This window comes from Entelurus aequoreus, linkage group LG25, assembly GCF_033978785.1.
Source record: "Entelurus aequoreus isolate RoL-2023_Sb linkage group LG25, RoL_Eaeq_v1.1, whole genome shotgun sequence".
NCBI lineage: Eukaryota > Metazoa > Chordata > Actinopteri > Syngnathiformes > Syngnathidae > Entelurus > Entelurus aequoreus.
In genome coordinates this window covers 20,370,881-20,388,380 of record NC_084755.1, presented here as the reverse complement: position 1 = coordinate 20,388,380, position 17,500 = coordinate 20,370,881, and the positions used below count along the sequence as shown (strand labels likewise).

The window sequence follows — 17,500 nt, the reverse complement described above, 5'->3', positions numbered from 1 at the left end:
AAGAGACCAACTACATTTCTATACTATCCAGTATTTTATTGAAAAAGAACAGCATACTGGCACCATACTTATTTTGATTATTGTTTCTCAGCTGTTTGTAAATGTTGCAATTTATAAATACAAGTTTATTTAAAATAAATAAAAAAAGCCTCTGCGCATGCACATAGCATAGATCCAACGAATCGATGACTAAATTAATCGGCAACTATTTTTATAATCGATTTTAATCGATTTAATCGATTAGTTGTTACAGCCCTAGTTTGATTATAATACATGAAAGACAACAGGAACACCTTCATCTTGCTTCCCCCTACACAGTGGAGTTTTACGAGCTTTATTCTTGGTAGGTTCCAATGACAGCTTTTGTTTCTCACCGGCCACTCAATGTAACACAAAGTTTTTGTGATAACTTAGAAACAATTATTCTAACAACCGCCCTTACCTTTTCACTTGTTAATGGACTAGGGATGTAATGGTCAACGGTATAATGATAATTTGCGATCAAATTCCAGACGGATGGTAATATCGTCTACTTTGTTTAATTAACACGGAGCCAAGCGATTGATTTCACACCATGCGGAGTTTGACGGAATACAAACGGCCTTTAGCTGAGGATGAGAAGAGAAGCTGCCACTCTGCATGATGGTAGTCAATCTTAATGATCATGTTAACTTTGACACTCATATGCAAGTGAATGAATACTTAGTCAATAGCCATACATGTCACACTAAGAGTGTCCGTATAAACAACGCCAACACTGTCATAAATCTGTGCCATATAGTGAGACCACACTAAACAACAATGACAAACACATTTTGGGAGAATATTTGCACCGCAACACAACATAAAAACAACAGAACAAATTCCCAGAATTCCTTGCAGCACCAACTCTTCTGGGACACTATAGTCATCTTCCCTCGCTTCCCGTCATGCATTTAAGAGCGTACTGCTGTTAGATGGACACAGGTGTGGACAATATTGGAGACAGACGCACTTGTTCCCACACTACAAGTAAACAGTGAAGGAGAACAACTATATGATGTTGCTTTTATTTTGTCAATACAGCGTCCATCAGCTGCTGTGACTGAGAGTTAATGATGTGAGGAAACATGCAGCAGGTGATGTGTCGTGAACATTGTCACAACTTGTTTATATAGTCTTTAGTTTGTTGACTGGGATGTTCACTTGTCCTTTATTTACCTGCTAACAGTATCAGTGTTCAAATAACATCAATACTGGCTCAAATGTTTTGTGATCTCATCGAACTGAACGTAGGCTGTGTATTCGATTTGAGAGATGTCACTCCTGTTTTTTGTTGTTGTTGGCCAAACTGTTGTACTGAACCACAAGGGGGAGTTGGAAAAGAACAAAGCTTGTTTAATTGACTTCATCTTCCTTAGCCAAACTGCTTTGTGTTTTATTTTGATATCAAAAAGTAAACGCCATGTTTTTTTTACATTACATGTGTTTTTTTCATGTCACAAAGGTATTACTTTAAAAAACATTTGACACATCATTTTGTTAATGTGTTATTGTGTATAGTTAATTCCTATACAACATATTTCTGCTCAAACTCTTAATGGATCTGTCCTGATACAGCATCTACATGTACATAACTTAAAAAATAAATAATAAAAAAATACGTCCCTCTATCAAAATGTAAAAATAGAGATAAAAAAATGATTTTCCTGAGTGGCTGGACAGAACTTCGAAAAAATATATATATGTTAGTATTAGTCAGTTTTAAATAGTGTGTTAGTCAGCGTATGAGTAAGCATAATAGAGAGAAGCTTCAGTATGATCGCATTAAAGGAGACATGATGGTAAACTCGTGACGATTTTATTCACATGCATCACCCCACATGACCTGTTTGTTACACTTATTGGCTCCACTCCATGTTTGCACTCTTTTTGATAAGTTCTGCACATGTTTAGCTTTGCTCAGCTAACACTGCTTAGGCAGGTTGCGTGTTGCTGTTACTGACACACAGAGTGTGTCAGTAACAGTAGACAGCAGCCAGACTTTGGTGACCTATATCCTGCAGTGAGATTAAGTAGTTTTGTGTGCTCTGTGTCGGCCCAGAGACGTATTGACCTTTAAACAGGCCAGAGCTGGACTCTGTAAATGGTTTTAAAGGTGGCGACACAATTCCCCATCCAATCTATTTTATAGTCCTGTCACATGGGCTTCTCTAACCCAACAAAAAAAAGCTCCAATCTAATCAGGATATTAAGTCTTTCCACATGAGGACGTCACATGTCTCCCAAAGTGGAAAAGGGTAGACGGAATAACCCAATCACCAGCACAGAGCTTCTTTTTGCACTTAAAAAAAATATGTTTTGGTACCCGACATGCCTGTCTCTTTAACAGCATGTAAGATAGGCAATCATTGTGAACACTACTGATGGATTGAAACCATGGCTTGCCACAATTAAACACTTTGTGCACCAAAAATACTCTTAGAAATAAACTTTAAAGGCCTACTGAAATGAATTTTTTTAATTTAAACGGGGATAGCAGATCCATTCTATGTGTCATACTTGATCATTTCGTGATATTGCCATATTTTTGCTGAAAGGATTTAGTAGAGAACAACGACGATAAAGTTCGCAACTTTTGGTCGCTGGAAGTAGCGTGACGTCACAAGCTGGAGTGCTGCTCACATTTCCCTATTGTTTACACCAGCAGCGAGAGAGATTCGGACCGAGAAAGCGACGATTACCCCATTAATTTGAGCGAGGATGAATGATTCGTGGATGAGGAAAGTGAGAGTGAAGGACTATAGTGCAGTGCAGGACGTATCTTTTTTCGCTCTGACCGTAACTTAGGTACAAGGGTTCATTGGATTCCACACTTTCTCCTTTTTCTATTGTGGATCACGGATTTGTATTTTAAACCAGTGGTCCCCAACCACCGGTCCGCGGCCCGATACCGGTCCGCGGACCGATTGGTACCGGGCCGCACAAGAATTAAAAAAAAAATATATATATATATATATTTTCTTTTTTTTAAAATGAAATCAACATAAAAAACACAATATATACATTCTATATCAATATAGATCAATACAGCCTGCAGGGATACAGTCCGTAAGCACACATGATTGTATTTATTTATGTAAAAAAAAAAAAGTATTTTATTTTTTTTAAATACACCCCCCACCCACCGGTCCGTGGGACTAATTTTCAAGCGTTCACCGGTCCGCAGCTACAAAAAGGTTGGGGACCACTCTTTTAAACCACCTCGGATACTATATCCTCTTGAAAATGAGAGTCGAGAACGCGAAATGGACATTCACAGTGACTTTTATCTCCACGACAATACATCGGCGAAACACTTTAGCTACGGAGCTAACGTGATAGCATCGGGCTCAAATGCAGATATAAACAAAAGAAATAAACCCCTGACTGGAAGGATAGACAGAAAATCAACAATACTATTAAACCCTGGACATGTAAATACACGGTTAATGCTTTCCAGCTTGGCGAAGATGAACAATGCTGTTGCTAACGACGCCATTGAAGCTAACTTAGCAACGGGACCTCACAGAGCTATGATAAAAACATTAGCGCTCCACCTACGCCAGCCAGCCCTCATCTGCTCATCAACACTCGTGCTCACCTGCGTTCCAGCGATCGACGGAAGGACGAAGGACTTCACCCGATCATCCGTGCGGTCGGCGGCTAGCGTCGGCTAGCACGTCTGCTATCCAAGTCAAATTCCTCCTGGTTGTGTTGCTACAGCCAGCCGCTAATACACCGACCCCACCTACAACTTTCTTCTTTGCAGTCTTCATTGTTCATTAAACAAATTGCAAAAGATTCACCAACACAGATGTCCAGAATACTGTGGAATTTTGAGATGAAAACAGAGCTTTTTTGTATTGGATTCAAAGGTGTACCAATACTTCCGTTTAACTAAGGGAATAAGCGGTAGAAAATGGATGGATGGATGGATAGTGACGTCACTCGCATACGTCATCGTCATCATACAAAGACGTTTTCAACCGGAAGTTTAGCGGGAAATTTAAAATTGCACTTTATAAGTTAACCCGGCCGTAATGGCATGTGTTGCAATGTTAAGATTTCATCATTGATATATAAACTATCAGACTGCGTGGTCGGTAGTAGTGGGTTTCAGTAGGCCTTTAACTTACTTTAAAAATAAATAAAGTGCATGAAAAAGTTAAGGCAAAATATAACAAAACAGATTCTCTCAGAAAGTAAAAGAAAGCTAAATTCAGAGGCCACCACAAATTGTGATTATTGTAGGCAGAATTCATTACAGAATCTGGACATAGGGGCATGTTTTAAAATAGCCTATTAGGTATGGCTGCCCTCAGAGGGCTGTTTGTAACCGTGAATATATATGAATACTAATGTATAATCGCCTCATGATATTACACAATTGCGTATGCAATTGATTATAATTTTTTATGAAAAATTGATGGATAACCTATTTTGAAATCATAAGTCAGGGGGACAAGTAGTAATTCAAATTTTTTATTTTTTTATTTTGACGAAAACATTTTTGGAATATGTTTGTTGCATTATCAAAAGTATTACACATGCAATCACATACAGTAAATAACATTTTTCTGTTGATCATTTTAGTAAGCAAGTTTGTTTTAATAATCGACTAATCGGATTAAACACACTATAAATGACGATAATAATTATAATAATTACTTTTACTCAAATAGCGCTTTTAAAATGTACTCAGGCACTTATACATAATCAAACAAAAACATAATAATAATCTTAAAAGCACATACAGTATAATGATAAACAACCAAACTATATAAGTGTAAATGGTTGAAATAAACAATGATTGTTCTGCTTGTCATACACCACCATTCTTTCTTTTCTAATAAATGCACATTATCAACATTAAAACTGCATTTTAGCACAAGTGCATTAATAAAAATGAAAACATCAAAAACTCTTCGCTGTTAGCCGCTACACAGATCTCAGCCCCCGCACGCCACAGCTCTCATGTGCGCTCTATTGCAGCGGCCGTGCGGAAACTGTTTGCCTTTTCAAAGTTCCGGCCACTCCATGCGGTTCAGGTTTTGTCCATTTTTTACAATGAGTTATTATTTAACGATTATTCAAAGCAACAGAATATAAATCGAAGCTTTTTAAAAATTGTATTAATTGATTATATCGATGAATTGTTGCAGACCTAACTCATATAGGTGGGTTAGGTTTTTTCTGATGTATGTTTGCTAGCAAACTACGATGTGATTGCCACACTGATGGATGGAAATAAGGACATAAGCTTCACTACTGTTTTAAGGATGTGTGATGCTAGACCTACCATAATAGTGATAACATATTTTATCAGAAACAAATCTGCAGGAACAGTTTGTCAAATCCACCTGCGATCGAGTCTTTTCTTACCTCCTAGTGTGCACAAACTACACTTAAATCTAAAGGAAAAAAATAAAGACAATTATATTGTGCATTCTTACCAACTTTTAACTGTTTTGGATTAACTTAACTTCAATATACCTTTAAAGACCTACTGAAACCCACTACTACCGACCACGCAGTCTGATAGTTTATATATCAATGATGAAATCTTAACATTGCAACACATGCCAATACGGCCGGGTTAGATTAGTAAAGTGCAATTTTAAATTTCCCGCGAAATATCCTGCTGAAAACGTCTCCGTATGATGACGTTTGCGCGTGACGTCACGGATTGTAGCGGACATTTTGGGACACCATTGTGGCCAGCTATTAATTCGTCTGTTTTCATCGCAAAATTCCACAGTATTCTGGACATCTGTGTTGGTGAATCTTTTGCAATTTGTTTAATGAACAATGAAGACAGCAAAGAAGAAAGCTGTAGGTGGGAAGCGGTGTATTAGTGGCCGGCTGAACTGGGACAACAGAGACTCTTACCAGGAGGACTTTGAGTTGTATACGCGCTACCGTGAGTACGCAGCTGCGGCTTCCAAACATTTGATCGCTTGCCCGTACGTGCGTGCCGCTATGTGCATGTCACGTACGTAACTTTGGGGAAATATATGTGCTGTATGAACTTTGCGGAGGTGAACGGTACTTTGGGCTGTGGGATTGAGTGTGTTGTGCGGGTGTTTGATTTGTATTGGCGGGTTATATGCACGGGAGGGGGGAGGTGTTTGTTATGCGCAATTAATTTGTGGCATATTAAATATAAGCCTGCTTGTGTTGTGGCTAATAGAGTATATATATGTCTTGTGTTTATTTACTGTTTTAGTCATTCCCAGCTGAATATCAGGTCCCACCCGCCTCTCACAGCATCTTCCCTATCTGAATCGCTTCCACTGCCCTCTAATCCTTCACTCTCACTTTTCCCATCCACGAATCTTTCATCCTCGCTCAAATAAATGGGGTAATCGTCGCTTTCTCGGTCCGAATCGCTCTCGCTGCTGGTGGCCATGATTGTAAACAATGTGCAGATGTGAGGAGCTCCACAACCAGTGACGTCACACTACTTCCGGTACAGGCAAGGCTTTTTTATCAGCGACCAAAAGTTGCAAACTTTATCGTTGATGTTCTCTACTAAATCCTTTCAGCAAAAATATGGCAATATCGCAAAATGATCAAGTATGACACATAGAATGGACCTGCTATCCCCGTTTAAATAAGAAAATCTCATTTCAGTAGGCCTTTAAAAGAAGCAATGGATTCAATTATTTACGCCCTCTGTTGGTTACTGACAAGTAGTAAAAATCCATTATCCCCCCAATTCTTCAATAGTGCCTCAGTGATATGAATCGTTGAGCTAAAATTCTAACAATCGCAAAAAATGGCAAACCTATCCTATCCTTCCTCCTCAGGCTTTGGGTCTGCCCATCACAGATGAGCAAATCACGGAGATGGAGAGACACGCGGAGGAAATCGACTTCGCCATGGCAGCGGAGGAGGAGCGTAAACTCCGGCATGACGTCATGGCTCACGTTCACACTTTCGCACACTGCTGCCCCGCCGCGGCCCCCATCATCCACCTGGGAGCTACCTCCTGCTACGTGGGAGACAACACGGTGATGATGCCTATTTGTTTAAAAGTTACAAGAAAAACGCTATCAAGGAAAATAGATGAAAAAATGAATCTTCTATTTATGATGTCAATAGCGCCGTGTCTTCACACTAAGTCTTGAAGATGTTTTGCTCTTTTACCTCAGGATCTGATTATGCTGCATGATGGATTCAACATTCTCTTACCCAAGGTGAGGCGCAGCTGCAGCCGCTAACATGTGCACCCATCCGGGCAATTAAATCAACACAATGAACAGGTTCCGTTTTATAAGTCTTAGATTTCATTCATTCATATTTACAGCTGGCCAGAGTCATTGACAGACTGGCAAACTTTGCAGATGAATATTCGGACCTGCCCACGCTGGGCTTCACACACTACCAGTAAGTCTGCTCCTTGTCTTTGCTCACTGTATGGTCTTATTTTGTCCCCTATCTCACATTTCCTGCCTGCAGGCCGGCCCAGTTGACCACGGTTGGAAAGCGAGCGTGCTTGTGGCTGCAGGACTTGGCCATGGACATGAGGAACCTGCAGCGGGCACGCGATGACCTGCGTTTCCGTGGGGTCAAGGGGACCACCGGCACTCAAGCTAGTTTCCTGCAGCTCTTTCAGGGAGACCATGACAAGGTAAAAAAAAAATCAATTGAAATGTACAGTGGAACCTCGATTTACGAAATTGATCTTGAACAGGGTTTGAAAATCGAAAAGTTTGGAAATTAAAATATATCCATCCCATCCATCCATCCATTTTCTACCGCTTGTCTCTTTTGGGGTAGCGGGGGGTCGCTGGAGCCTATCTCAGCTGCATTCGGGCGGTAGGCAGTGTACACCCTGGACAAGTCGCCACCTCATCGCAGGGCCAACACAGATAGACAGACAACATTCACACTCACATTCACACACTAGGGCCAATTTAGTGTTGCCAATCAACCTATCCCCAGGTGCATGTCTTTGGAGGTGGGAGGAAGCCGGAGTACCCGGAGGGAACCCACGCAGTCACGGGGAGAACATGCAAACTCCACACAGAAAGATCCCGAGCCCGGGATTGAACTCAGGACTACTCAGGACCTTCGTATTGTGAGGCAGATGCAATTAACCCCTCTTCCATCATGCTGCCCAATGAAAATATATAAACCTTGTAAATATGAATAATGCGTTCCAGCCTTGATGAAAGTCTTTATTTTAGTTAAGGTTTGTACACTTTATCTAATACCTGCTACTATACACAGTACTGTATATCAAACAAAAATAACAAGGAGGTGATGAATCAACTGTCTCTTTACAAGCCAAAACGAAGACGACAAGCTGATCTGTCCTGTATGCGCTGCTCTGCCCTCACTCCCGCACACACAGAAGTCCCTTTGGTGGCTCACAAACGATCAGAAATCACAAAAATATTTAACTTCAACAACCATATTGCTACAATAATAAACATTCAAAAAAGTTAAATTCACTTTCAGTACAAAAACATCGGCAAAAGTCCTTTCGTGTGCAGACAGAAAAATCCGTAGAGAGGGAGCAGACAAAGATACTTTTGGAGGTTTTTTTTCCGTTTTTTTACTTAAATTCATATGTGTAGCTCTAATCATTAGGTTGCGCATTAGAATAACAAGAAAAATAAGGGATTTATTTGCTTTCATAAAAACATTATCATAATGATATTATGATATGATAAATTGGTCCAAAAAGTATTTGATAAAGTTGTTATTAAATACTTTTTGGTCCCATTTGGTTTTAACAAAATAAATCAAGTATTGTGAGTGTATCTTACCTTTCTGTACTTGTATCTGAAGCAGCAATAGCTATCCTCCATGAAAACCTTTGTATGATCACATTAATTTTGTCTTAAAGGCCTACTGAAATTATTATTTTTTATTTAAACGGGGATAGCAGATCCATTCTATGTGTAATACTTGATCATTTTGCGATATTGCCATATTTTTGCAGAAAGGATTTAGTAGAGAACGACGACGATAAATGTCGCAACTTTTGGTCGCTGATAAAAAAAAAAAGCGTTGCCTATACCGGAAGTAGCGTGACGTCACCGGAGGAAGGACTCCACACATTTTCCCATTGTTTACAATGCAGCGAGAAAGATTCGGACCGAGAAAGCGACGATTACCCCATTAATTTGAGCGAGGATGAAAGATTTGTGGATGAGGAAAGTGAGAGTGAAGGACTACAGTGCAGGACGAATCTTTTTTCGCTCTGACCGTAACTTAGGTACAAGGGTTCATTGGATTCCACACTTTCTCCTTTTTCTATTGTGGATCACGGATTTGTATTTTAAACCACCTCAGATACTATATCCTCTTGAAAATGAGTCGAGAACGCGAAATGGACATTCACAGTGACTTTTATCTCCCCGTCAATACATCGGCGAAGCTCTTCAGCTACTGAGCTAACGTGATAGCATCGGGCTCAAATGCAGATAGAAACAAAATAAATAAATCCCTGACTGGAAGGATAGACAGAAGATCAACAATACTATTAAACCATGGACATGTAAATACACGGTTAATAATTTCCAGCTTGCCGAAGCTTAACAATGCTGTTGCTAACGACGCCATTGAAGCTAACTTAGCAACGGGACCTCACAGAGCTATGATAAAAACATTAGCGCTCCACCTACGCCAGCCAGCCCTCATCTGCTCATCAACACCCGTGCTCACCTGCGTTCCAGCGATCGACAGAAGGACGAAGGACTTCACCCGATCATCCGTGCGGTCGGCGGCTAGCGTCGGCTAGCGCGTCTGCTATCCAAGTCAAAGTCCTGCTGGTTGTGTTGCTACAGCCAGCCGCTAATACACCGATCCCACCTACAACTTTCTTCTTTGCAGTCTTCATTGTTCATTAAACAAATTGCAAAAGATTCACCAACACAGATGTGGAATTTTGAGATGAAAACAGAGCTTTTTTGTATTGGATTCAATGGGGTACCAATACTTCCGTTTCAACGATTGACGTCATGCGCATACGTCATCATATATAGACGTTTTCAACCGGAAGTTTAGCGGGAAATTTAAATGTGCACTTTATAAGTTAACCCGGCCGTATTGGCATGTGTTGCAATGTTAAGATTTTATCATTGATGTATAAACTATCAAACTCCAATATTAAAATCCCCCTGCGCTTTTTGAACGGTCCGGTGTTCAGTGTTTGCACCGGTTTCAGTAGGCCTTTAAAGTCCAGTTTAGAGAAGTATTTCATCTTGGATACAGTATATAATCCTCCATTTTGGCAGACACATTCATTTGATTTAATGTTATTGCAAGCAATTAAACAATATTTTTGCATCTGACAAAACACACCCACAAATGCTGGTTTACTCTAATAAAAATGCCATGCTTGTTATAAATACAGTTTTGAAAAAAAGGGAAAAAAAGACTGGCTTCCGCTGGAGAGACATGTGTCTGCTCGCACTTCTCCCAGTGTGGCGAGTCAGAGTACTGCTAGCTTGTTGTCACTTATTCTGCAGCTGAGTAGTCTCAAGAATGATCCCTGGGATCACTAGCGCCCTCTACCACCATGAGGCGGGAGAACTGCGAGCCTCACCCAGTGCGTCTTCGCAGCCGTTTTATGATTGCTCAGCACAAGAAATACGTTACACACATACAGTTGTTGACTAAATACACTGTACATTATATACCTCAGCTAACTAAATTATGGAAATGTATAATATAATTCATATAGCAATACGGTCTCACTGCACAGCAGGCCAGCAGTTAGCCGAGTCATTGCGCAATCCATGGTGAGGCTCAACTGGCTGCTGACTCACCGCAAGTCTCTTCTCAGTATTTGAATGGCAAATGTGAAAATTCAGCGATTTTGAATAAAAAAAATCTAAAACTGGTGAAGTTAAATGGAAAATAACTTTATAGTATAATCACTGGATACATATAACAATTTAATTAATTTTTTTCTTTTTAAATTTTTTTTCTTTCCATGATGGCACGTGAGCCACTGCCTCACCTGCCTCCCCTGACTGCACGTCACTGATATACACTAATACTATCTACTCTACCAGGTAGAAGACCTGGACAGGATGGTTACCGAGATGTCTGGCTTCAAAAAGTAAGTTCACTGCATATGATATTTGGCATGCAGTGTTTCCCATAGATTGACCGTATGGCCTGAAACCCATGGATTTGACGCTATATACATGTTTGCCCTCGCCCATAAACACGTTATAACGTACCTCGTCTTCTAGAGAATAAGAAGACTGCGCATACGGAATCATTGATCCAATACAATTTATTTGTGGAGCACTTGAAAAATAACCATTGGAGCAAAGTGCTGTACAGAATAACGAAAAGAAGGTACAGAAACTATCAAAGACAATAAAACCACCTAAAGTACAATTGAGACATAAAATAAAATCTAATAAATAAAAAATAGGCTAAAACACAATACAATAAATTATTGTTGCCAACTTAATGACTTTTATTTTAATTACAACCCACCAAATATTGTTTAGCAAAAAAATCTAGTAAATACTTTTTGAAAGTCTGACCACAAAGCTTTTCTCAACGTGCACTGGGTGCTGCTGTTGGCCCTTCACACATCTAAAAGCACTCACAGGCGGCTCAAATTGACAAAAAAGTTTACTTGTAGTTCAATTCAGTTTATTCAGGATAGCAAATCGAGATGCAGCATCTCGTTTTCAAGGGGTCCTAACACAAATAAAGAAAAACATAAAACATACATTCAAAACACAGTCAAACACAAAAACATACTGCTCTACCACTTCCACAGCACCCCACATCTCACCTGCTCACACACATTTACATAAACCATTGCGATCGAATACGATACAATACAATACAACATCAGAAGCAACATAATACAACTTCAAAATCAAAAACAAGAACAACTTATTTGCAAGTTGGAAAGTAAATTAGATTTAAAGATTAAAAAATAAGTAATGGACTTTAGAAGCAGAGAGATTATTCCAATCAGATTGGGCTATGAATTTGAATGCCATATGGCGTATTTCTTTATGAATTTTCTGTGCTGTAAAAATTGATAATTCATATATCTAAGAGAATAGGGAGCTGTTAACTGAACCTAATGTTGTTTTAAGTACATGTAAGTAAATACATTTAAAAAGACCCAGTAAAAGTGACGTCTCGACTTAAAATGAAGCCAAAACAGCCTGTTACATGACACAATGGTAAATTCTGAATGGGCACCTCAGGACAAATCTGCACAAAGAAATATATAAAATATTGAGAGGTTTGAGTAGTGTTTTGGTAAACAACAACATTATTTAGTATGGGAAGTAACAATTGGGAAATTATTCTTTTTCTAACCAGAAATGAAAAACAATTAATGGATTTATAGAGAGAGCCCAAACAGCCATACATTCTACAAATGTACATTTTTACAAATATAATCGATGTGGTTTAAAGGTAAACTCAGGGTCAATCCAAAGACCAAGGTAATTTAATACATAAACTGGAGTTCCATCATTTAAATTAATATGCAACTCAAATAAACAAGATATACATAGTTCTAAACATAACTATTTTCCTTTTCTTGTTTTATTTTGACTAATTGTTTGCAATAAAGGCAAAACTTAATTTTTTTGCACCTTTATATGGATTTGCACTATGATGTTGCGGCGGCGTTGCTGCCCACCCTTCCACAAAGCTTTGGGGAAATTGGTAACGTATCTCATCACGGAACTGGTTACATATTATAGCAATGTATATAATGTTGATACGTTTGTATTATTTAGCTAAGCAGGTTTTTTTGTACATATACTATGCAGTGGTTTACAACTTCACTGTATCATACTGATGTTTTGGTTACCACAAAAACACCTATTAATATGATACATTGCAGTATGCACACCACTGCGAACTACAACCAAAATAATACTAATAACTAAATAATAAACACTACCGTTCAAAAGTTTGGGGTCACCAAACAATTTTGTGGAATAGCCTTCATTTCTAAGAACAAGAATAGACTGTCGAGTTTCAGATGAAAGTTCTCTTTTTCTGGCCATTTTGAGCGTTTAATTGACCCCACAAATGTGATGCTCCAGAAACTCAATCTGCTCAAAGGAAGGTCAGTTTTGTAGCTTCTGTAACGAGCTAAACTGTTTTCAGATGTGTGAACATGATTGCACAAGGGTTTTCTAATCATCAATTAGCCTTCTGAGCCAATGAGCAAACACATTGTACCATTAGAACACTGGAGTGATAGTTGCTGGAAATGGGCCTCTATACACCTATGTAGATATTGCACCAAAAACCAGACATTTGCAGCTAGAATAGTCATTTACCACATTAGCATCTGCTGACTGAAGCCTTGCTTTTGAAGAATCCTCCATCAAGTCTTTTATTGGGCGCCAAACAATCATCCATGCCACACCCACTTCAAGTCCACTACTTTATATAGAGTGTATTTCTTTAAAGTTAAGACTAGTTTAAAGTTATCTTCATTGAAAAGTACGGTGCTTTTCCTTCAAAAATAAGGACATTTCAATGTGACCCCAAACTTTTGAACGGTAGTGTATATTTAAAAGACTGGTGTGTAGAATGTTCATGTGTAATCTGTGCTCCACAGAGCCTACCTGGTGACTGGTCAGACATACAGTCGTAAAGTGGACGTTGACAGTCTGTCCAGCCTTGCCAGTTTGGGAGCCACTGTCCATAAAGTGAGTCTCTAAGAGAAATGTCTCTCCCTAGTGGTGTTTGTGTTTACTCTCGTTAGGTCTCCGAGCATAAAGTGGCTAAAACTTTTACCGGTTTTCTCACTGCAGATTTGTACCGACATCCGCCTGCTGGCCAACCTGAAGGAGATTGAGGAGCCTTTTGAGAAGGACCAGATTGGTACATTCGCTCACCAAAACCATAGCCAAATTAATCAATCACTAATTTGGACCTCATACACCACTATGACAAACAACATCACCGCCTCTCTTTCCTTTCAGGTTCTAGTGCCATGGCGTACAAGAGGAACCCAATGCGTGCTGAGCGGTGCTGTAGCCTTGCTCGACATTTGGTGGCGCTGATGGCCGACCCTTTGCAGACGGCTTCAGTGCAGTGGCTGGAGAGGACGCTGGATGACAGCGCCAACAGGTCAGACTTCAATGAGAAACGTCTAGCGATAGAAGCGACTTGTTTGTGTTCCTATGTTCCTACTAGGAATTTTCCGATCAGGGTTTTATGATGCCGATTCCGATACCAATCATCCATGAGTGAGATCGGCTGATACCAATACCGATCATTTATGGTCAGTGCTATTGAGAGTTCAACAATATTTAAGCTAGTTCCTTATTTTATTCGATTACAAACCCTGTTTCCATATGAGTTGGGAAATTGTGTTGGATGTAAATATAAACGGAATACAATGATTTGCAAATCCTTTTCAACCCATATTCAATTGAATGCACTACAAAGACAAGATATTTTGATGTTCAAATAGTTTTTTTTTGCAAATAATAATTAACTTAGAATTTCATGGCTGCAACACGTGCCAAAGTAGTTGGGAAAGGGCATGTTCACCACTGTGTTACATGGCCTTTCCTTTTAACAACACTCAGTAAATATTTGGGAACTGAGGAGACACATTTTTTAAGTTTCTCAGGTGGAATTCTTTCCCATTCTTGCTTGATGTACAGCTTAAGTTGTTCAACAGTCCGGGGTCTCCGTTTCATATTGTGCCACACATTTTCAATGGGAGACAGGTCTGGACTACAGGCAGGCCAGTCTAGTACCTGCACTCTTTTACTATGAAGCTACGTTGATGTAACATGTGGCTTGGCATTGTCTTGCTGAAATAAGCAGGGGGCGTTCATGGTACTGTGCTTGGATGGCAACATATGTGCTCCAAAACCTGTATATACCTTTCAGCATTAATGGCGCCTTCACAGATGTGTAAGTTACCCATGTCTTGGGCACTAATACACCCCCATACCATCACAGATGCTGGCTTTTCAACTTTGGGCCTATAACAATCCGGATGGTTCTTTTCCTCTTTGGTCCGGAGGACACGACGTCCACAGTTTCCAAAAACAATTTGAAATGTGGACTCGTCAGACCCCAGAACACTTTTCCACTTTGTATCAGTCCATCTTAGATGAGCTCAGGCCCAGCGAAGCCGACGGCGTTTCTGGGTGTTGTTGATAAACGGTTTTCGTCTTGCATAGGAGAGTTTTAACTTGCACTTACAGATGTAGCGACCAACTGTAGTTACTGACAGTGGGTTACTGAAGTGTTCCTGAGCCTATGTGGTGATATCCTTTACACACTGATGTCGCTTGTTGATGCAGTACAGCCTGAGGGATCGAAGGTCACGGGCTTAGCTGCTTACGTGCAGTGATTTCTACAGATTCTCTGAACCCTTTGATGATATTATGGACCGTAGATGGTGAAATCCCTAAATTCCTTGCAATAGCTGGTTGAGAAAGGTTTTTCTTAAACTGTGGACCAGCTCTATACTCTCGGCAGGGTCCTTGAGGGTGTATGGGAGTTTGCCCAACCAGTCTACATGTGTTTTGTGGACTTGGAGAAGGCATTCGACCGTGTCCCTCTGGAAGTCCTGTGGGGAGTGCTCAGAGAGTATGGGGTATCTGACTGTCTGATTGTGGCGGTCCGCTCCCTGTATGATCAGTGCCAGAGTTTGGTCCGCATTGCCGGCAGTAAGTCGGACACGTTTCCAGTGAGGGTTGGACTCCGCCAAGGCTGCCCTTTGTCACCGATTCTGTTCATAACTTTTATGGACAGAATTTCTAGGCACAGTCAAGGCGTTGAGGGGATCTGGTTTGGTGGCTGCAGGATTAGGTCTCTGCTTTTTGCAGATGATGTGGTCCTGATGGCTTCATCTGGCCAGGATCTTCAGCTCTCGCTGGATCGGTTCGCAGCTGAGTGTGAAGCGACTGGGATGAGAATCAGCACCTCCAAGTCCGAGTCCATGGTTCTCGCCCGGAAAAGGGTGGAGTGCCATCTCCGGGTTGCGGAGGAGACCCTGCCCCAAGTGGAGGAGTTCAAGTACCTTGGAGTCTTGTTCACGAGTGAGGGAAGAGTGGATCGTGAGATCGACAGGCGGATCGGTGCGGCGTCTTCAGTAGTGCGGACGCTGTATCGATCCGTTGTGGTGAAGAAGGAGCTGAGTCGGAAGGCAAAGCTCTCAATTTACCAGTCGATCTACGTTCCCATCCTCACCTATGGTCATGAGCTTTGGGTTATGACCGAAAGGACAAGATCACGGGTACAAGCGGCCGAAATTAGTTTCCTCCGCCGGGTGGCGAGGCTCTCCCTTAGAGATAGAGTGAGAAGCTCTGCCATCCGGGGGGAGCTCAAAGTAAAGCCGCTGCTCCTCCACATCGAGAGGAGCCAGTTGAGGTGGTTCGGCCATCTGGTCAGGATGCCACCCGAACGCCTCCCTAGGGAGGTGTTTAGGGCACGTCCGACCGGTAGGAGGCCACGGGGAAGACCCAGGACACGTTGGGAAGACTATGTCTCCCGGCTGGCCTGGGAACGCCTCGGGATCCCCCGGGAAGAGCTGGACGAAGTGGCTGGGCAGAGGGAAGTCTCGGTTTCCCTGCTTAGGCTGCTGCCCCCGCGACCCGACCTCATATAAGCGGAAGAAGATGGATGGATGGATGGATGTTCGACAATTTGCTCACACATTTGTTGACAAAGTGGTGACCCTCGCCCCATCCTTGTTTGTGAATGACTGAGCATTTCATGGAATCTACTTTTATACCTAATCATGGCACCCACCTGTTCCTAATTTGCCTGTTCACCTGTGGGATGTTCCAAATAAGTGTTTGATGAGCATTCCTCAACTTTATCAGTATTTATTGCCACCTTTCCCAACTTCTTTGTCACGTGTTGCTGGCATCAAATTCTAAAGTTAATGATTATTTGCAAAAAAAAAAAAGTTTATCAGTTTGAACATCAAATATGTTGTCTTTGTAGCATATTCAACTGAATATGGGTTGAAAATGATTTGCAAATAATTGTATTCCGTTTGTATTACATCTAACACAATTTCCCAACTCATATGGAAACAGGGTTTGGAGATACAATTGTTTGAGCAGAACAAGGTCAATAGTATACAACGACTAAACAAAAGCAACAACTACTATCTACTACTCATTTAAATCCTTTAGTTTTTGCCCTCAAAGTCCTCCTGTGTCCAGGGAATTATTCCATGAGTTTGTAAACATTAACAAAAACAACATTGCACCACAGGGTTTACGCTTGAGGTCACATCCTTCCCGATGCTCTGACCCACCACCATAAACCTGACGCGCCTGCAAAATATGGGAACTTTTCGTGCATTTTAAGGGCCTCAAAAAGGCGTCCAAACGTATGGAAGAAAAATCGCATCAATTTCAATGGTGCCCCGTGGTGCTTTGCATCGCCCCTGCAGTGCTTGCTCTGCTGCTCGGGCGCAAATAAAATAATATAAAACAAAGAAAAAAGAAAAAAGCCACTTCAGATTGTCATAATT

General features: G+C 40.8%; 1 protein-coding gene across 1 annotated transcript in view; it reads left to right on the top strand.

Annotated features, from left to right (window-relative positions):
- LOC133642969 (adenylosuccinate lyase-like) overlaps positions 1 to 17,500 on the top strand; it is a 43,232-nt gene that overhangs the window by 16,669 nt on the left and 9,063 nt on the right. The window contains exons 2-9 of the mRNA XM_062037392.1: positions 6,831 to 7,034; positions 7,176 to 7,220; positions 7,331 to 7,410; positions 7,483 to 7,654; positions 11,055 to 11,101; positions 13,604 to 13,694; positions 13,800 to 13,869; positions 13,971 to 14,118. Of these exons, the coding sequence (XP_061893376.1) occupies positions 6,831 to 7,034; positions 7,176 to 7,220; positions 7,331 to 7,410; positions 7,483 to 7,654; positions 11,055 to 11,101; positions 13,604 to 13,694; positions 13,800 to 13,869; positions 13,971 to 14,118 (857 nt within the window). The remainder of the gene's footprint in view (positions 1 to 6,830; positions 7,035 to 7,175; positions 7,221 to 7,330; positions 7,411 to 7,482; positions 7,655 to 11,054; positions 11,102 to 13,603; positions 13,695 to 13,799; positions 13,870 to 13,970; positions 14,119 to 17,500) is intronic.